At 32.9% G+C, this 22,831-nt stretch overlaps 2 protein-coding genes and 1 long non-coding RNA gene across 4 annotated transcripts; 1 reads left to right on the top strand and 2 right to left on the bottom strand.

Annotated features, from left to right (window-relative positions):
* Nucleotides 1-6,957: 6,957 nt before the first annotated feature.
* On the top strand, nucleotides 6,958-10,750 carry LOC131605983 (DNA topoisomerase 2-like). Its single transcript, XM_058878272.1, has 7 exons — nucleotides 6,958-7,227; nucleotides 7,386-7,616; nucleotides 8,249-8,353; nucleotides 8,721-9,074; nucleotides 9,196-9,329; nucleotides 9,421-9,802; nucleotides 10,325-10,750. Exons 1-7 carry the CDS (start codon nucleotides 6,958-6,960, stop codon nucleotides 10,748-10,750), a joined length of 1,902 nt encoding a protein of 633 aa, XP_058734255.1.
* Nucleotides 10,751-14,584: 3,834 nt separating this feature from the next.
* Nucleotides 14,585-16,607, bottom strand: LOC131608168 (uncharacterized). 2 transcript variants are annotated; one of them, XR_009285519.1, is made up of 3 exons: nucleotides 16,432-16,607; nucleotides 15,180-15,464; nucleotides 14,585-15,027 (listed from the first exon to the last, which is right to left on the bottom strand). It is a non-coding gene; the product is annotated as an uncharacterized LOC131608168 (long non-coding RNA). The 2 variants fall into 2 exon arrangements; XR_009285520.1 differs by having other exon boundaries at nucleotides 14,585-14,955.
* An 882-nt stretch (nucleotides 16,608-17,489) lies between these two features.
* On the bottom strand, nucleotides 17,490-18,946 carry LOC131605982 (uncharacterized). The gene is made up of 2 exons (XM_058878271.1): nucleotides 18,252-18,946; nucleotides 17,490-18,183 (listed from the first exon to the last, which is right to left on the bottom strand). The coding sequence occupies exons 1-2, from the start codon at nucleotides 18,944-18,946 to the stop codon at nucleotides 17,490-17,492; spliced, it is 1,389 nt and encodes a 462-aa protein (XP_058734254.1).
* Between the last annotated feature and the right edge of the window lie 3,885 nt (nucleotides 18,947-22,831).

The raw sequence follows: 22,831 nt of genomic DNA, 5'->3' as shown, positions 1-22,831 counted from the left end.
ATTGTAGTCATGGCTCGATACTTAGTTTCTAATGAAGATCTACAGGCACCTAATTGTTTCTCCATGCATCATAGTATCAATAATTTTCCTAAGAAGAAGAATTGGCCTAAGATTAATCTTTTTCTCTGTATAGATCATGTTGAATATGCATATGAGAAATCAATAAGGTGACGAGATGAATCACATGGGAATAAGAAACCTTAAGCATGTAATTGTTTCATATATTGAAGGATTCTTGCACTTGCATTGAAATGAACTATGGTTGGTTTAGTGAGAAATTAGCTTAAATAATGAGTGGCGAATGTAATGTCTGGTATGATAGTGGTTGATTATAGAAGGCAACCAATCAACCTTTATAAGAAGAGATATCATTGTGTAGAGGACTATCATCATGAAACATATTTATGGAAGGATTTGCAGGTTTGTTAACTGGTTTGGAACCAGTGAATTATGTATTCGATAAGGGATCTAAGTATTACTTTCGTGAAAAAGAGAGATTCCTTGTTTGGAGTGAGCTACTTCCAAGCCAATAAGTATTTAAGCTGTCAAAAGTTTTTGATTTTTTCGAATTCTACTAAAGAGTTTCATACAACTATTATGCCATCTACATATACCAATAATAGATTAAATGACATGGTTTCTTTCTTGATGAATAATGAATGATCATCATTGGCTTGGACACAACCATGATCGAGAAGGGTGGATGTGAGCTTCTCATACCACTTCTTTATAGTCTACTTAAAACCATATAAATATTTTTGCACACTTGATTTGGTTTTGAAGGGTTTATGCCAGGTGGGAAGACCATGTACACATCTTCTTGAAATTCACCATGTAGGAGAAAATTTATTATAACCAATTGATATATAAACCAATTATTTGTATAAGTAAGAGAAATGACAAGTCTTACAATTGTTAGTTTGGCCACTAGTGAATATGTGTCAAAGTAGTCAAATCGTTCAATTTGGTTGTAACCTTTGGCTACTAATTATGCCTTAAAAATTTCCATTGAGCCATCAAAAAGAAAGTTGATTTTAAAAAATCCATCTATAGCCTATTGATTTGATGTTTGGAAAATAGTCCATAATGTTCCAAGTGCCTATTCTATCAAGAGTTGCAAATTCAACTAGCATTTATTGTCTCCAAAATTCAAACATGTTAGCCTCAACAAATAATTTTAGTTCAATATCATTATATGTATGTAAGATAAACAAGTCAATATAATTAGCACATGAAGATAAAGTAATTTGTGGCATATCAATATAGGAAGGATTTGTGTTTTAATTATTAAATGTATGTTTGTAGGTGATGTGTTAGGAGTGGATGATGATCTAATTTGCGTGGCTCATTGACAAAGTCATTTTCACTACTTTATGTTGGCATGTTTGAAGTGGTATTGCTTGAATAGATCTCCCGATTATTATTAGGAGTGGTATTTTTGGAAGAGAAATGGATCAAACTATAGTATGGTCTAAGGGTAGCTTCTTGGTTCGACAATTTGACAGAATCTTAGCATGTTGTCGAAGTCTGTTCACATGTTGTAGTCGAAGGCCTGCAATGTTGTAGTCGAAATATGCTCAAGTACGTAATAGTCAAAATCCTAAGATTGTTAGCATTGGGCTCGTTTGTTAAGCCCAATTGTTTAAGGTATTTTATTCCCTAAGTAAGCTTGTGTAATGAGTCTGTGTGTAAAATCCCATTAATTTAGTGTGTTAGTTTTCTTATAAATAGCATAGTAGTCTCTCATATTGCACATCGCAAATCCTAATTAGGGTGAGAGAGGTTATTATTATTCTGTAACACTTGTAATCTTGTTTCAAAGGGAAAGTAAAGAATATCATTTTATAACCAATTTCAATATTGTTTTCTTCTTGCTTCCCTCTTTCCTACCCTTGTGGGTTTCTTGCCAAGAAAAGAAACCTATTATATTTTGTTCTTGGCATCGATTTCACAACAGTGTTTATTTTCAATCATATGGACAAAGTTGTGGACATGTAAGGAAACTTAGAATTTGGCTTTTTATAAGTATGACCCATGAGAATCTACTAAATTCGTCAAGTATAGTTAAGAAATACTTGTGGCCATGAACATATGGGGTGAAAATTGACCCTCAAATATAAAAATGCAATAATTCCAATTCAGTGGTTGCATGTGATAAATTAATAGGATAAGTTAAAAAAATGTTTTGCCAAGTGACAAATACCACACACTAATTTATTATCATTGGAAATATAAGGGTATAAATTTCCCGCTTTCACTCTTAATCGGGGTCCCAACACTCGAAGTCAGTATTTGGAAATTTAAAAGGGGGAACATCAATAAGGGCGAAATCTTCCCTGGCTGTCACTAGGCTACTCAGGTAGCAAACATGAGTCGCTTATTGATCCCCTCAGATTGTACCAACTCGCCCATTGGGGAGCGAATATTTCAAGGTCAGGTACATAATGGATACAACTACTCCCAAGGCGTTGATAACCGACCGCCAAAGAATGATGTTATATGGTAATACAACATCCACAATGAGGTAGTTGATGTCAATCGCCCAGGCGTCATACTCTCTATCCATATGTGGTTTCCAGGGTTATGTGGCCCATTATTTGTATTTGTTCGCCTGATAACCCCGTCAAAGAACCACTAAACGTTTTTATGTCATTCGGGTTGACTTATTGTTTCTAAAAGATGTCCCAAAACACGATGTTAGTAGTGCTGTCAGGGTTTATTAGGACTCAATTTAGGTTCTAGTTCCCTTGTTGCACGGTGATGACCAGAGGATCATCATCATGAGGGTTGAGTCTGAGGGCGTCCTCCTCGAAGAAGATGATGTTGACCCCTATTTTCCTTCTGGGTAAAGTGGAAGATATTACATTTGCCGCAAATACCTGCTTTGCATACTTCCTCTGAGAAGATATAGAATTACCTCCACCAGTAAATCCTTCGGCTATGGTGTTTGCATTGTAGACTGTTATGACATGACAATAAGAAATTTAAGTAACTAGCGTTAAAATTGAGTCATTCACCATTAGTTACACTTGACCCCGAAAGTAAGGAGAGAGTTTGCCATATTACACATGATATTCAGGGCTTTAAAAACCAATGTATTAAGAGTGTTTATTAATTCATTTAAATTAATTGAGGTAAAAAGTTGTATCTGATCAAGAGATTAAAGTAATATGTGATTTTGTTTGGATTGCTTCTTTAAAATAAATTACCTTATTAAGTGTGGATTGTTATTCTAATACATTTAGGATCTTTTCTCTCCTTTATTCATCCCAACATATTTCCATGGCTTATATTGTACCATTTATGTCTCTATAGATTAAATACACTGATTGATAATTCTACCCATTATAAGTCAGTCAAAGTCGCAAATGTGAATATATATCGTATAGAAAAATATCTATCCTCCTCCTGTGATGGTAATGATTTTCAGTTTATATAGGATTTTGTATGCCTTTAGTCCATAATGGCCAATTTATTTATCGTTAAGATCTTTGTCTCTCTGTCTACGTAAAGACAGTTAATGAGAATTAAGTCATATTCTTATCTGTTTGTGATATACCATTTATAACTATTTACAAGTCTTGCATGCTTTTGCTAGTTAAAAGGTATTAGTTAAAAGACATGTTAAACTTGTGCCGACCTACTCGACTTAGCCCATTTAAACCATCTGACTTACTCATGCTCCATGCTAAATAACCCCTCTATGTCGGTTATGGGCTGGCCTGGTAGATTTGATATGTTAGTTGGCCTAATTTAGCCATACCTTGTTGGACGAGTTAGAAATTAGAGTAGATTCTTTCACGTTTGGATTTAGATTCGACTTAAACTATCAAATTATACATAGTTTCTCAAACATAAACTAACGAGATGTTTTATGGGAAGAAAAAAAATTGTACAATGTCCAATATGAGACTAATCTTCAAACAGGTAATAGGACCTTTTTTTTCAAATTTAATTGGGCTTGACTCTCGAATAAGTGACTTTATAAATCAAATTCTTTTTTTAATTTAATACTGTCAATTCTCTTGACATTTTGTTGGTAACACATTGTCATATATGTTTGGATTCGTGGAGAGACCATAAGAGGATGTAGGTGTACAAAGTAGGTTGACATAATTTTTGGACATCTTAATGTCGCATTGCACCGGCTTGCGCATTTCGTAAGACGTATACAACCCAATTTCGATTGAAAAACAATTGAATAACCCGTTTCCAAAACGATTGTATAAAATGACAGACAATGTTTGACATTTTACAAAAGTCAGCTAAGTTTTTATCAATAAAAAAAAGTCAACCAAGTTTTTATCAATAAACAAATACTAGTACTACTATGTCTATACCTTTTATAGCATGCATTTCCTCGTAACCATTATACGTCGCATATGATGATGATGTTATAACTTTCTGACTTTTATTGTTTTGACTAAAATTTCTTAAATTTAATTGTAGGGTGCATGGTGTAATTTTATTCTCGCATCTATTATTTATGTAGCATGAAAAGTTTAAAGTGTTAAGGTTTAGGAAAAGTTTACGAAACTTTTTAAAATAACAATATAAGCTCTTGTTGTGTGAGCTCATATTTTATAGAGATCATTGATTCTATTGAGATTTGAGATAGCTAATGACCGGCTAACTAACCAAGAGGCAACAACCTACAATGAAAAATTATTTTTTTGGAAATTACAAAAATATCCTATATCCTTTTATTAGTTTAATCTAAATTAATAATTTGGAGTAAAATTTTTTTTTTTTTAATTTTTTCAAATTTACTTTTCACTTTTTTGAATTCAAATCATTATTTCTTCCTTTTTTTTTTTATATAAAAGTAGAAAATAAAAGAGGATTTCTCAGTCTCTTAACCACCACCTGTTGAAATTTCATTTATGCACACTGCTTTCATAGATGTACTTTCGGAAGTTCTTTTTTTTTTAAAAATAGTTTTTTTTTCATTGATGCATCTATGGAAGCGTTAAAACATAGTGAAATCAAAATAGAGTGTTCCGTAGATGTACCTACGAAATATTGTGTTATAATTTTAAATCAATTACATTTCACTCCAAAACTCAATTTTTATAACAAAAATAGAACATCAAATTATAGTAAATCAAAATAGTGGAAATGAGGTTTTCCAATTACTTTGATTTACTATAATTTGATGTTCTATTTTTGTTAAAAAAATTGAAGTTTAGGAGTGAAGTGTAGTTGATTTGAAAATATAACAGAATGTTCCGTATGTACATCTACGGAACACTTTATCTTCAAATCTTTTTTTTAGGTGGGGTTGCACCAGATCCAAATAAAGTGAAAGCCATTTTGGACTGGACTACACCTCGTTCTCTCACGACACTGCGCGGATTTTTGGGCCTCATCAGATTTTATAGACGCTTTGGTGCGTAATTACGTCACTCTCGTTGCTATATATTCTCACCAATTTATTGAATTCCACTAAATTCACATGGAGTACAGAGGCTGAGTTTGCCTTTAGATAGTTAAAAAAATGACCAAAATGCCGGTCCTGGTTTTACCGGATTTTACAATGATTTTTACTATTGAAACAGATGCTTCTGGAGTTGCTATTGATACAGTTTTGTCTCAGAATGGTCATCCTATTGCCTTCTTCAATAAAAAGATGTGTCTAAGAATGCAAGTCGCTTCAATTTACGTTTGTGAAATGTTTGCTATCACCGAAGTTGTAAAAAAATGGCGTCAAAATCTTAATGGTCAAAAGTTCCATATTTACACTAATCAAAAGAGTCTTAGAAATTTGCTGCTTCAGAGATCCAGACACTAGAACAACAGAAATGGACATCCAAATTGCAAGGTTTTAATTTTGAGAGTTCTATCAAATCCAATTCGGTGGCTGACGCCTTGAGTAGGAAGTTTGGCTCTAATAGCCCTATGCTTTTAGCCTTGTCCTCTTCCATTCCAGATCTCTTGACAACTTTCCGCGAGTTTTATGCAAAAGACAATGTTGGTCAGATCTTGATCAAACATATGTGGCACAAAATAACAGTGAAAACAAATGGTATAGGTTTTCAAACGGCCTACTTTACTATAAAAACAGAGTTTTCATACCTTACCTTCCACAACTTCGTCAAAATATTCTACATGCGTCAGACCAAAGCTATTAGTCGATGACAAGCATCACCTTTCAAGGTAAGAGAAGAAAAATAATGAAATCACATAAGTCGCTTAATAAGGAAAATACCTAACATGTCATAGTGGAAATCAACCAATATGAAATACATAACAATGTGATAAACTTGAATGATCCACCTCAAGTGTCATATAATGTCCATCTCATTTCAGAATACTAATGTCCTGATGTTCTGTCTCTGGCTCGCCAATTCTGTCAGCTAAAATAAGTTTCAGAAAAATAAAGATTGCAACTTAGTCAGCTAAAATAAGTTTCAGAAAAAGAAAATCGACTATTTCCTTCCACATTCGAGACAGTGATGAGCAAGGTTGGATATGTGAGGATAGACAAAGAGAAACAATTTCGATTACTTGAAAATAAAATTTATAAGAATCTATGTATTTTTTTTTTTAAGTCTATGTGTCACCAAGTATATATATTTTTCTTTAGTGTATGTGTTGCCAAATAAAATATTTTATTTAGTTAGTGTTAAATTTTTATTATTAATCATATCATGTACATGTACAGTATCTAATCAAATCTTTGGGTATGTATCTAATCAAATTTTGTCAAATAATAAAAGCATCTTATTTTTTTTTTTGTATCTTAAATATTTTAAGTCATTTAATACTTTAAATATTTTATTTTTCTCTATTAACTATTACATATATATTAAGATTTTTAAATATTTATATACATCGTATCTAAAAAATATTTTACATTGATGGCCAGATTTTTTCTTCCCTCTATAAATTGAGTTACCTAAAGTTTTATAAACATGTTAGAAAATACAATAATAGCAACTTAGACAAACCTGTGACATGGAGCAGGAGATTTTTGTTAAAACTTTAAGCAAAAGGTCTATTTCCAAATTGAAGGTGAAAACTAATGATACTATTATCAAGATCAAGAATAGAGTGGTTAATGAGCTAACTCCAGCCAATAAACAAGAATATATGATATTTTTCAATAATGAATACAAACCTCTAAGTTCTATAGAGAAACTTGAAGATGCAAAGTTTGCTGGAACAGATAAATCTCATTTGTGCACCCTAATATTGACGGAGGGAGATTCTGCTAAAGAATTTGTTGTAAGTTTTTGTCTATTATTTATTGTTATTTTAATATATGTTATAAATATTATACTTTTTATTCATATTGTTTATCACTATTTTATTTCATTATATGTTGTAAATATTACTATTTTTACTTAGAGTCTGTCTTTTTTTATTTTTTATTTTTTTTGTAGATGAGTGGATTGTCTTCAATAATCAATAGTGAAGACATCTATGGCGTATTTCCACTAAAAGGAAAGATTCCAAACGTGCGTGGAAGGTGGTTTAAGCTAAATGACATGATAAACAATGAAGAAATTCAAAGTTTCGTTACTATTTTAGGACTAAGAAAAAAAGAGGACAATAATTATAAATTTGGCTATGGTTCTTTGAGATACGGTCAAGTGATGATAATTAGTGATCCGGTAATAGACTTTTTTTTCACAACTACATTTGTTATTTTTTATTTCTTACCCAATTAAAGTTACCGTGTCTTTAATAATTATTTGTGTACAGGATTACGATGGTTCACATTTTAAAGGACTTATAATAAATTTGATATATATGCTATGGCCTTCGCTACTCAAATGTAAAAACTTTTTGTCTCATGCTCCAACGCCAATAATCAAGGTTAATTTTACATTAAATAGTCTAATAAATCTTATTATTATTATTATTATTATTATTATTATTATTATTATTATTTTGATTTATGAATTTTATTTTCTCATGTTTCAATTTTGCAATATTAATCATTTTATTATAATTTTTTATTCTTAAATGCAACACTTAAATAGAATCAGTGATATGAAATTTTAGTACATATATTAGTTATTGAAATTTATGAGTACATATATTATATCACTAAATAGGATCCAAACTAAAAATATATATAAGTATTTCCATAAAAGATAATAAAATATGCGAGGAATAGAATAAAAAGGATCCGGAAGGATCATTGTTGTTTTTATTTATTTATTAAATATGAGTGATTTAAATGTTTTATTTTGTAGCTCTGGTTAATTGTGTCTATGAAAAAAAAATATTTTTTATGCAGATTTCTAAATCTGGAACAAAACAATCATTTTACTTTCATCAAGAATATGAATCATGGAAAAAAACGTGCAAAGATCCATCTAGTTGGGAGATAAGTTACTATAAGGTTTGTTACTCCAATGAAAAATTTAGATTTACATAAGTGAATCCTGCTTTTTAATGTTTTTCTTTTATTTAGATTTACATAAATAAATCCTCCTTTTAATGTTTTTTTTTCTTTTGTAGGGGTTGAGTACAAACACTCCCGAGGAAGCATTGGAGTACTTTCAAAACATTGAAGATTATAAAAAATATTTTATTTGGAAAAATGAAGATGATCATGCTATTGATATACCATTTGATCCTAATACATCTGGTAGAAAAGAATGGATCAGAAGTTTTAAGGTGTGATGTTTATTAATGAGATAATATTCTTTACGAACTTCATTTATAAATTTAAAGAAATTAATTCATTCTCTTTTGTTTTGTTTTAGCCTGAGAATCCTGAGAGATACCTAAAAACGAAAACTCCAAGTTATGCAGAATTCATCCATTCAGAATTAATATTGTATTCAATAGATAATATTCAAAGGAAGATTCCATCATTAGTTGATGGCCTTAACAAAGTTCAGAGAAAGATTCTTTTTTCGTTGTTACAACGTGAAGAAATGAAGCTAGTAAAACCAATATATATTGGCAATTTAATTGGTTATGTATCTGAGCGCACCTCCTACCGACATAATGAAGTTTCTATTGCCAACGTAATTATTAAAATGGCACAAGATTATGTGAATAGTAATAACATAAATCTTCTCTTACCATTGGGTCATTTTGGTAGTTCTAAATTGGTGAGATTGATCTCTTTCGATTGAAGATTAACCTTTTGTTGTTTTATTTTATAAAATATTCAATCTTATTTGATAATCATCATATCTAGTCTTAGTACTAATTTTAAATTTTTCTTTTCAGCGAGGTAAAGATCATGCAGCTTATAGATACACACGCACTCAACTTAATAGTATTACTAGATACATCTTCCTTAAAGATGATGATATGTTTCTTGATTACTTAAATGAAGACGGAGAATCGGTTGAACCATATTGGTATTTTCTCTCTCTTTACATTAGTATCAATGATTATAATTCAAAGTGGAAATACCATAACTTACTCAAATTGTGTGTTTATGTGCTACAGCTACAGACCCATAATACCCATGATTCTCGTCAATGGATGTGTAGCATTGAGTGTAGGTTGGTCTTCATATGTTCCAAAGTATCATCCAAGGAAAATTATTGAAAATATTAAAAGTTGGCTGAAGGATAGAACAATTTCAGAAATGACTCCATGGTACAAAGGATTTAATGGAGTCATTATAAAGGATGATAGTAACAATACTGAAAATAATAGTAACAATACTAAAAAGACATCTTTCTCGGTGAGTGGCAAAGTGATTATAACAGGTTCAAATGACTTTCTAATAAAAGATATTCCTTTTACTCAGTGGTCTACAAAAGATTACAAGAATTTTCTTACATCTCTAACTAAGGGATCTCTTGGAAAAACACCTCGCATCAAGGTAAATGATCTAAATAAATATTTACTCACAAGATATACACCATAGTGTTTTAATGATTTTATAAAAATATTTTCTTCAACGCAGTCTTTTGAAGAAATAAAAGAAAAAACTGGGAAAATTGCATACTTCAAAGTTCACTTGTTTCCCAAAGACGATAAGAAGTCACTAGTAAATGGCGATATTGAAGATTTAATGAAAAAATTTCATCTTCGAAGTTCCATTTCAACCAATAACTTGAATCTTCTGGATGAAAATATGAAACTAAAAAATTACGATTCTGCTGAAGCAAGTAAGTAGTAACCTTCTTTCTCCTTGCTTTGCATGTAACTTATTTTATGCAATATATAAATTTAATTGTGTTATTTTATTATTATGCAGTTCTCAGAGAGTTTTCAGAAAACCAATTGTCTTTTTATGAGAAAAAAAAGGTGAGTTTAAGAGGTAAAGTTTAAATAGAACACTTATTAACTTCGGATTGCTTAGTAATTAATATGAATTGAGTTGAAATTTTTGTCAATGCAGAGAGATAAGGTAGCCAAACTTGAGCGTGATATAAAGAGTCTCTACTATAAAATTGTGTTTATAGAATTGTTGAATATGAAGAAAAACTCTCCATTGACAATTTTTATGAAGAAAAATGAATTGCTCTCTATATTCAAGAAAAAGTTATCAGAAAAGAAAGAGCAGGGAGAACATACTTATCAAGAAGAACATAATCATGAAGATGTATACAATTTTGTTAAATCCATGCCTATTGGCACCTTGTTTGATGATGATGATGACAGTTTGAAGAATATGAAAGATGAATGGAAAAGAATGAAAGAGAAAATTGAAATTTTAGAGTATACAACACCAGAAACTTTGTGGCTCAATGATCTAGAACATTTTGAATCTATTGCAAAGAACCTAGTGCCTGAGGTGTATACTCCTCCTGACAATGAAGATTGATAATTAGATTAGTCTCTCAATATTTTATCAAATCTTCTAATTTATGTTTTTTTTTTCTTCATATCATCACTCTAGGATAACAAAATCCTTACACAAATAGTGTTAGAGATCAATTATATGTTTTTACATTGTAAAGTTTTTCTGCGTGCTTACAAAATCATGTCGAATAGTTAACATCTTGGATCATTTTCTTTTGATGCTAAGAATGATTTTTGGATTACTAAGATTTAAAAATTAATACTCCCTCCGTTCCTTTTCAAGTGTCAAGAATTTTTTTTGTTTTTATTTAAGTGTCGTTTGTATAATTTTATGTTATATTTTGTCAATTATACTCTTACTTTCTCAATAACTCCTTTAATTAGTCATTGAAAAAAATAGAGTGATAATTGAATTTATTTAAAAAGGGAAAATAAATGAGGATATAATAGAAAAAATAATTATAACAATCCATTATCTTAGTTGAATAACTTTATGCTAAAACGACACTAAAAAAGGAACGGAGCGAGTCCGTAACACCATCATCTTATCAAAACAACTTTATTTAGAACTTCAAATTCATGTTATTATTGTGTCACAGAGAATAAATTGAATAATTCCTATTTGACTAAAGAAATCTAGAAATTTAGAATGGAACTTTCGTATAACCTACCAATTGCTAAATATACTAAAGGACGAAATTTTGAATTGAATCACATTTCTATCTACTTAATATAAAACTAAGGTTGTCATGATGATAACCTCATGCTTATGTATTTGCGCAGGGGTTCGTCAGCTCCCTGCATGATTGCCTCCAGTGTTGCCTCCGACTTGGGGTGTCGTCTGGAAGTGGTAAAATGCCTCGTAAACTGCTCGTTGAGTTGTGCCCAAGAGTTTATGGACTCTAGAGCAAGTTTCTTGTAGCAGCCCATGGCGCCCTTCTTTAGTGTTGTTAGAAAGACACTGCACCTGATGGCGCCCCCAACATTGTGGTAATCGAGAGCAGCTTCAATGTCCTCGATGTGGACGTCAGGGTCCGTCGTGCCATCGTAGGCATTGATAGTTGGTGGTTTTTCCAACCCGCCGGGAAGGGGAACCCTTAGGATTGTGCGAGACAATGGACAACGAGGGTGATATTCGTCGCTTTGAACGGGGGACTTGGACGGCGATGAGTAACGACGACAGCTTCTGTCATTCAATTGTTTCCTCCATTTGTCAGTGTCTTCGACAACCTTGGTCTTCTTAGGGGCGGGAGAGCGTCGCTCCCTACAAGGGGGAGTACGTTCTCGCTTCTTGGTGGTCGTCGATGTCTTCCTTTCTAGTCGAGGGCCCCGAACTTGAGGTCATGGAGACAAACTTTGGGATTCCTAGCGTTCATGCCTTCACGGGGGAGTTGGGGACTGTGCCTCATCCCGTTGAGAAGTGAGCGGGATTTGGACCGGCGAGTTCTCCGAAGAGGTGTTAGGGGTCGTGCCTCTTCTCGCCGGGGTGAGCATGAGTAAGACCAGGATCGGCGGTGTCTCCGTAGGGGAGTGCACGACCGGTGTCCCTTCTCTAGTCTGGCGATACACTGATTCTATTCGTGCAGCAAGAGATTCGTCCAGTTGATGTCGCCGATCAGAGTCGCGGTGGTCGGATAGGTGTTGGCCAGCAAGGGGATGTCCACAAGGGTGGTCGGTGTTCATCTTGCTGGTTGAGAATGTGCAGCGAGACTTGTGTCGAGGAGGAGGCAGTGCCCATCCCTTTGGTCGTCTTGACTGTGACTGCGGTGGTATTCTCAATCAGTTCGCTGAGGCGGAACGGGTCACCATTGGTATCAACATTGTCATTGTTAGCCATGATGATCGGTATATTGATTGGAATTTGCTTAGGTCTTGTGCTAAGAGAAGATGGGGAGGCAAAAGATTCCCACAGACAACGCCAGTGATCGAACCTGGTCATAATGGATCGTTTTGACCTACAACTTGATGGACTTCCGAGAATGGGGGATGTACTTGCAAGGTACTCTGATGTCAAAGTAAGAAAGAGAGCGAGTTGAGAGCGAGTACAAGAGGTTTAGAGTAAGAATGATGAATACCTGACCCTCTAGTGAAAGAGGGTATTTATAGCCCCCAGCGCTGGGCCAAGGTCTCCATACTGGGCTGGACGTTCAAACCCAAGATGGAGACTGCCATGGTCTATGTGTGTAGTGAAAACCAACACGTTGTCTCCCACCTGGTTCAACTGCCCCCAAAATACCAGGAGACAGAAGACGCGGTCTTATCGAGGTAGGATGCCTCCGTAAAATTCGGAGAGGTGTTGAGGACAAACCCTACGAGGAGGTAGCTGCTCGAGTGAGAAGAAGGTAGTTGCTCGAGTGAGAAGAAGGTAGTTACTCGAGTGGCACGAGATAGGTAACTGCTCAATGGCACGAGGGAGAACCTTCGTCTGACAACCAATGTTCGGATAGCCTCGCTGGACTTATTTGTCGGGTAGGTGCTCTTTGGGCCTTTCGCTTAATAATCTCAGACTGGGCCTCAGACTGTGTTTTAGGTCGAGTGTCGGCCCAGTCCAGAACATAACTTTTATTAAGAAGACCTTTCATTTGCTTTTGAAATTCTATTTCCTTTACCTTATATCTTGATATAAATATAAGGTTGTCATGATGACAACCCTTAACAAAACCCTAGCCTCATGCTTATATGACAATCTCACAAAGTTTCTCAAGTTAAACCAAATTTTCAATTTTTTTATATTTGATAGAATTCAATATTTATTTTAAATATAAATCTCAAATAAATATGTTATTAATTGTTATTAATGATTTAGAATTAATATCCCAATTAACATTCTTTAAAGTATTTTACAACTTTAATAATTCTTGTTACCATTATATATTAACTCTTAAACTTTTATAAATGTTTATAATACTGGATGTCCATTATTTTTCTTATTTTTTATCTTCCTATTCTCTATTAATGTATATGATTTTCCATCTCTCTGTGATCCTATAAATAAGACCTACATTGCAACGTAAATGGTACATTTTGAAGAATATAATACAATATTGTTTTCTCTCTTTTGTTCCTCTCTTTGATCTCTATAGTTTTTCCTGCTGCTTTTAGTCCCCAACTACCTATTCTCTATTAATGTATATGATTTTCCATCTCTCTGTGATCCTATAAATAAGACCTACATTGCAACGTAAATGGTACATTTTGAAGAATATAATACAATATTGTTTTCTCTCTTTTGTTCCTCTCTTTGATCTCTATAGTTTTTCCTGCTGCTTTTAGTCCCCAACTAAAATCTTCGGGGATAATTGTAAATTGGTAGGAATAAAATTCCGCAGGAATCAATATCCTCAGGTAATTCCACAGCTAATATATTTCAAAATTAAAAAAAAAAAACTAAATTTAATTGATAAATTGGTACTGAGATTTTCCTACTCCATAATTTAATGTCACGTGCAATCCACAACTCCTTTTCGGTTCTTTTTATTAACCCATGTCTCCTCTTATTTTATATTATTATAACCCCATGTCTCCTCTTATTTTATATCCATTGGTTACTCTTCAAGCATAAGCATGGTATCATACCGGTATTATTATACTATAATCAAATAATCTTATGAAACAACACCGGTATTATTAGACTATAATCAATTAATCTTATGAAACAACATTAGCTAGCAACATATGGTTGGTTTCACTAACTTGAACAAATTCTAGAATAGAAGCTATTTTATGAAGACATAAACTCTTGATATGTTAAACAAATTCAGTTTGTGGTTTTCATTTACATCGGTTTAAGATTTAAACCAAACTGGGATACATTTTTCATCTTCAATTTAACTTGCACAAAAAACAAACCAGCACATAAACAATGATTATTATAAATTAATCTTCATACAAAACCAAATATTTGTGCATTTGTATAGAAAAAATATTGAGACAAACTCTGCTTAACTGATGAACTAATCTAAATAACAGTTAGCTTCTAAAGTCAAATCAAGACCTGACCTTATCCTTCCCTCTTTAGCCTATCAAGGATACCAAAACTTTTCATCCAAACAAGCTCAGCAGTTCCATCAAGCCTCGGAAAAGACAAGGGAAAAATAAGCATGCAAATCTTCTACAATTCAACATAAAGAGTACAAAACATTTGAGGGAGAGTAAAATGTGTCACATACTGCTATTTTCTTCATAAGTTGATAAGTAATATCATGAGTCCAGAATGACCTAGGACTCCTATGATGTACTCCCTCTGTCCCAAATTATAAGAGAAATTCTCTTTTTTGATTCATTGAATAATTAATGTACCTGGTTCATATATAGACCAAATACATTAATTATTCAATGAATCTAAAAAGTGAATTTCTCTTATAATTTGGGACGGAGGGAGTATATAGCAACATTAAAAGAAGATTAGGATACATTCATAGAAGGTATATAATAAGAAATGCATTAATTACCAATTAAAAGCCTTAGCTACCACCCCGTTGAAACACGACAGTGTTCCATTGGTGATTACAACAGTCTCCCAAAGTTGATTATGATTTGCAATTGCATGTTGGTGATTACAACAGTCTTCCAAAGTTGATTATGATTTGCAATTGCATGTTGGTGATTACAACAGTCTTCCAAAGTTGATTATGATTTGCAATTGCAAGTGTATAACTAACAATTGATGTAATGATGCTTACACGCTTATGTTTGGAGACTTCCTTATTGATCATAAGACTCTAACTTGAATTGACCTGCAACAAAATAAAATTGGGTTGATGACTCTGTGATATGTTAAAAGTGAAGATTTATAGTTTACAGAGTCATGATAAGTAAAGCAAACATAAATTAAACTAACACGTCAACTGTGCAAAATAACAATTCAAAACAAATTATTCCTGAAATAGGGTCCTCATTTCATTGCCTAATTATCAGTACTCATGTAAAAATGCATGGAGGCCACTGTTAAAAACTACATAGAAAATTAAACTATGACTCAAACTATAGGAATTCTCTAATGGAAACTACTACAAGTAAACAAGCAAGATAAAAAAGTACTCATTGATATTCTTTTAAAAAATTAAGTTTCTAAAATGCAGTATTGTCAATGGCGGAGAGCCAAAATCCCGCCATACCGGCCGCTTTGCGGCGCCGTTATTGTGGATTATGGCAGAAAAATCCACAATAGCGGCCGATATTTACCATTGCGACCAGCCCAAAAACAGCCATGTATATCCGCCATAGCAGTCATGGCGGGGAAATTTGATAACACTACTAAAATCCCAGGTCAACATAAGCAAGAATAAACTAGATGTTCTATCCAACAAGTTTGGCTCAATGTTGTCTGCTATTCCTGCTTTGTATAGTTCAGAGAACATCGCCGCTAATCTAAAACGAGAGAATCATATGATTATCATGATATAGTGTTTATGTATAAATTAAATCTATATTGCAGTGAGTACGGAAATGGTTTTGGTTAAACTTGTCTCTTGAAAGTTGTTTAAGACCTTCTCATCTAGGTAGAGTTGAAGCAAACCAAGTGAGCAGTAAAATAACCCCAACAGTGGAGGAACCTATCAATATCAATTTGGAGAAGCATAAAAACTCTGTTATTCCTCTGTAGCAAGTTCATGAACAGAATCTACTCTAAATCATATCTAAAGGAAGCATAAAAACTAGTTTTTGAACAACAATTGCAATGTCAAAACGATTTCAACTGACCTAATTCAAATCTCCTACCTGCGAGCAGGTTTTCAGTGAAAAAATTGTAGAACGGCGACGATCGAACAGTGGATGGCGGTTAGAACGCGAACGGCGACGATCGATAGTGAAGAGATGAGAGTGGCATGAGAATGTTCCATACATACATAGGGTTTCCCAAACGTTTTTCTAATTTTTTTTAGATTTATATGTTATTTAGTTTTTTTGAAGTATTATAACTTTCTATGGAGCATATGAGCATTTTATAATAAGAGATGAGAGAAATAAATATTAACCATTGAATTCATTAAGAGAGAGAAATTAATAGCCACATTAATGCATTAACCTTCTCTCTCTTGATGAATCCAATGGTTAATATTTATTCCTCTCATCTCTCATTTTAAAATGCTCTCACTTGATATGCTCCATATATATATATATATATATATATATATATATATATATATATATATATATATATATATATATATATATATATATATATATATATATATATATATATATATATATATATATATATATATATATATATATATATATATATATATATATAGGGCATATCATATGAGAATGACATATTTATATGAGAATGTGAATAAATCTGAACCATTGGATTTTAAATAAATGGTGGAGATTTTGAGTGAGTCTTTTTTTTCTCTCTCCTGTATCTTGAAATAAATGAAGTAGGAGAGAGAAAAAAAAGATTCACTCATAATCTCCACCATTTATTTTAAAATCCAATGGTTCGGATTCATTCTCACATTCTCATATAATATATCATTCTCATATGATATGCCCTATATATATATATATATATATATATATATATATATATATATATATATATATATATATATATATATATATATATATATATATATATATATATATATATATATATATATACACACACACAGATATAGTCTAATACACTATTAAATAAAACACTATAAAACAAATACAAGTAAACACTATAAATAATGTACCTTTTGCTCGTCAGAAATAAAACATCATCTTCCATCACCAACATCTTCCAGCAACAACTTCTTGAACCAGCTTCAAGTGTCTTTTGATTCATTTTCTACAACTCCAAATGCAATTTGCAAGTACTGATCATTTGGATCTCTTCCTACAGCAATGAGCAGAATTAAACCATACTTGTGCTTCAAGTGACATCCATCCAATCCAATGAAAAGTCTGCATGCTTTTTTTAATGTCATCTTAGTCCCATCAAAACACATATAACACCTCTCAAATCTTGGATTTAACCCTTCACCAGAACATGTTGTGTTGTGTTTGAATGTATTCCCTGGGGATGCCCTTCTTAACTCAGCACCATAAGACCAAAGGAGGTTGAATTGCTTACTAGAGTCACCTTCCACAATCTGTCTAGCAATCTGCCTTGCCTTGAATGCCCTATAACCTGGGATTTCTGTTGCATATCTAAGCATAACATCTGCTACCACATCATTCAACTTCATCTTTGTGTTGTTCTTCAACCCATCCACAATTACCTTAACCACCCAATCAGCTTTAGCACTTTTATTAAAGAATTGTCTTCCACGCTTGTGCTTAGAATACAAGATTTTAATCCTAAAAGTAGTGGATGTTAGGACTCTACTACATAGCACAGTGTAGTCACACTTCTCCTTATCCTTACATACAACCCTACATCTATTAGCATCATTCTTTTCAAACTTAACTTCCCTCCCATTAAGAACATTGTGCTTTAGTATAGCATCTTTAAACTGCCTAAGTGAACGAAACTCCATTCCAACTTTAAAAAAATATCTTTACTGAAAGATTCCCCTGCATTGAACCTTATAACACATGGTCTATCATCACCACTTTCATCATTAGCTCCACTATCCAATTCATATGTCATGTATTCCTCCTCAATTACATGTGCCTTGGCCATCTCTTCTGTAATAAATATGTTATTGTCTGGTTCATTAGGGACATCATTGTTTGTAACAGGTGGACTCCTAATTTCACTAGTAACACCTACACCAACTACTTCCTCAAAGTCATCTTCAAACCCATGCATCCTTTCTTCCTCACCGTCATCAAAGTGTACATCCTTGATAGACTCATCACTTGAATCTCCACTGCATTCACCTAATGGTTCTTTCTCGGATGCACAAGACTTACCCTTCCCTTTTCGCCTAACAAAGTCCATAAAAGTCAGTTCTCCTTCATCTGGTTTTGGCTCACAATATATCTCAACTTCAGTTTCATGACCAACAGCATAAGCAGCCAACTCAGCAGAATCTCCATCATCTCTGAATGGTTTTAAATCTGCTTCAAACGATCCTTCTTCATGTTTCCACCACATCTTAATCATGTTAAAATCAAACTCAGGATCAATACTCTTCACTAAATCACATGCCTCAAAGAAACACCAATAGTCAACATCTTGACCACTAAAAGCATACACTTCCCCACCATCATATTTCAGTTCAGGGTCTTTTACAAACTTGCCCCTTGTGTAGAAAATTACTTTAAACTTATACATTTCCTGTACATTTACCAGACAAAGACTTAATACAATTTCTAATTAGGGCAACATAAAACGACAACAATGCTGAAATGATGTACTCAACAGATACAATATAATAATCAAAATCTTTGTCCTATAGTAGTTAATGTTTGTTTAACAACCACTATCATTAGAAAATAGCAAGAAAACGAAAAAAGAGGAACCACCCACATACCTGGTCCACGCACAGTCGAAGGTACGAAACAGAGACCACTAAGCTTCATTTTGGGACCACAAGGTGCTTCGTTTTAGGACCACAAAGATGCTTCTTGTCTGGGATGTTGGGACCACGATGTTGGAAGATGATGCTGATTCTAGGGTTTGCAGTTGAAAAGAGGAGAGCGTGAGTGAAAACGAAATGGGTGAATCTGTGGGTGAGTATAATATGTATGAAATGTTACCCTTATCATATCCACGCTGACGAATCCGAATAAAATAAAATCCACGTATGCATTACATGTCATCCTCCGTTAGTGGAATATAACGGGAGGTACTAACAATAGGGACGAAAAATATTGCGGGGACCAAAGTTCGAAGAAATTTTTTGTAGGGACTAAAACTTAAAAGTGCCATATTTACAGGGACTAAAAACTTATTTAGCCATATTTTTAAAAGATAAGTTATTAAATTATCCTATACAATCTAAACCATATCCAAAAAATTTTGATTATTCTTATCTATCATATAAGAAAAGTATGACATTTTCTCAATCCTCATGCTGCCACATCAGCATCTCTCCTCTCAATTTTACACATCAGCCTTTGACATTACAATTTTTTCTTCTTCTTTCCATCGATTACTATTTTCCATTCAATCTCTCTCGTCCTTTCTCTTCCATCTACACAAACTTCTCTTTCATCTATTGTTTTCCATTCAATCTTTCTCGTCCTTTCTCTTCCATCTACACAAACTTCTCTTTCATCTACATAAACCGTACCTCACTCATTACAATCACTATCATTTCCTTTTCTCATGTCTCGTATCCATCCCCCCTGTGTTCTTCCATTCATTTTTTATGGTGTTAGATATGCGTTGTTCGGTTTAACGGTGGTCAATCTGTGGTGGCAACAACGTGTTTCCGTCAGCGACTATGGTAGTGGTAAGATTCAGAATGAATTATGTGTGACTTTTTTAGTTTAGGTTTTGTTATTAACTTACCCTCCCTTAAACCCTAATTTTAGGTTGATTTAATTATTATTTTTATAAGAAAACCATATTTGTTCTGCAAAATTTGTAATGAGTTATTTTGTTTCAGGGATTTATGGTGCCATGGCTGGTGTGGGGAGTTTTATATGTTCGACTACCAGAATTGACTCTCTTGGAGGTTTTCATCTTTTCAATAGATGTTGTTCTTTAAGAACTTAGATATCTCGTTCCTCCATTTATGTACAGGTTTGTTTCGATTTCAAATCGAGTTTTAGTTTATATAACACCGGTTTGTCATTGTAAATTTATTTAAAAGTCTGATCACTAATAGCAGATTGATAGACAGTGATTGAAGGATTTTCTACTGAGGAATGTTTGCTGATAAAATTTTACATTGCAGGTTCAAGATGTTTTGCTGCTTTTAGGAGGACCCGATACGCCGGCAGTCATGACTACTGATGAACTTCCATTTGATCAAACTTATAGGGTAAACCACATAATGACTTTTCGTATAGTGGGACACCATGTCAAGTTATGTACAGTATTTTATACCATGAATCATGATGTTACAAATTTTTGAAAAAGTAGATTCAATGTGTTTTTTATAGAGTTGAATTTTATTGGAACAACAATGATATTGATATGGCATGTTGTTGATGTTCTTTTGATGATATTCAGAAATCGGAGTGGAGGTTGCATCGTCTTGAATGTGAATCTCTTTCAAGGTTAAACGTAACACCCCATTTCTATCCGATAAATATTCTAGAATCAGAGTTTCAAAATTTCTCGACAAACAAATGAGGCGTCACATATTCACAAAATAAATCGCTTAATCGCATTTAGCGGATACATAGCACTTTCTTTAATCAATTAATCAAATACTCAGCATATAATACTATTCAAAATAGAGTAATTTCTTTTATTAGAACATGGCGGAATCATAGTTCTCAATCTTTGAATCAATAACATATTATTCAGCTAAGATAAAAAAATAAACAACAAAAAGTATAAACATCATAAATCATCCCCCCGAGTGCTACGTATCAGAGCGACAACCGACTCGATTAACGGCAACTAAATCTTCATACTTGAATACCTGCACATTACCAATATAAAGGCAACGGCGAACAAGAGAAAATGGTGAGATATCAAATCATATAAGTGAGTGTATGATAAATTGTATATTAGGATTCAGACATATATAGTTATCACATCACAGGTATTAATATTGCCATGCACTTCATACTTTCACTAACTCACAAATCTCACATACTTCTCATCGCATCATAAGTCACACTATTTCACATTCGTATCAATTATATATATATATATATATATATATATATATATATATATATATATATATATATATATATATATATATATATATATATATATATATATATATATATCAGTCATTTACATAGCAAGCCGAGTCATGATACATCACGAGTATAAATCACAATTTTAGTCTCAAAACATCACAGCATATAAGTCACTCATTTAGTCACAAAACATCACATATACAATTAGTCACAAAACATTACATATACAATTAATCACACAACATCACATATACAGCTAATCACAAAACATCACATATAAGTCACACCAGACATATTCAGTTAATCGCATTCACAAATATTGATGTCATCATACTATTCATAAAATCATCAGTTCACATCTTCACATACTTCCATCATTTAACAAGTCACGAGATACAATCACGATATAGTCACAAAAACGTCACAAATATTTTCATACCCCAAAATTTTCCCATCTCATTTCACCTTTCAAGCTCATACCAAAGTTCAAGAGATAAGGACATACTCTCCTAAACAATGACCTCCTAAACTAGGGTTTTGATTTCTCTGAAGAAAATTAATAAATCAAGGTCCCCAATGGATTTCAGATGACTTATGATGTTTCAAACTATCTCCATGACAAAATTCAGGCTTCAATTCTAAGGATTGCCCAGTCAATTGCTCAGAAAGTCAACAGTCGACTAGTTTGACCTAAAAGTCAACTGTGGTCAAAGTACATTCAAAATTCCTGATTTTTTGTCAACATCCTTATTTTGAATTATAATTCATCATTCGATCAAGTATTGATCATGATTCATCAAGGAAAGTTTAGAAATCAACAAAACCTAAAGTTTCTAAATTAGGGTTTTTGACCTAAAAGTCAACAGAACTTTGACCAGCCATAACTTTCACATGGAATATCCGAAGTTTCCCATCCAAAGCTCATTTTTAAGGAAATTGAATTTTCTACAACTTTGTCTCTCACATGCCAAGGCTAGAAATGCTTAATTTGAGAGATATGGGCCAAAATATTATAGGTCCTTTTTGAAAGTCAACCAAAGCAATTTTTTGTCAAAGCCCATATCATCATGATAAAATCCTCAAATGGAAAAAAGCTTCCAAAGTGGCTTGTAGAGGACATCTTGAGAATTCCAAAAAAGTCCTAGAACTCCTCCATATCTTAAAAATTGAGGGAAATATGCCTTGTCAAAGTTGGACTATTTTAAGGAGAAAATTTTGAAATAAAAGGCTCCAAAATGAATCTTTTGCAAAGGGACCCAATCTTTCTTGGCCCAAGCTTGATCCACAAGATATCCAAGGCCCCAAATATGATTGTCACGAATTTTGTAATATTTATTTGATTTTATGTGAATTTTTAATCATTTAAAAGTGATTTTAACTCATGTAAATC

Source organism: Vicia villosa, linkage group LG5 (assembly GCF_029867415.1).
Source record: "Vicia villosa cultivar HV-30 ecotype Madison, WI linkage group LG5, Vvil1.0, whole genome shotgun sequence".
Classification (NCBI taxonomy): Eukaryota; Viridiplantae; Streptophyta; class Magnoliopsida; order Fabales; family Fabaceae; genus Vicia; species Vicia villosa.
This window is presented reverse-complemented; position numbering and strand designations above follow the sequence as displayed.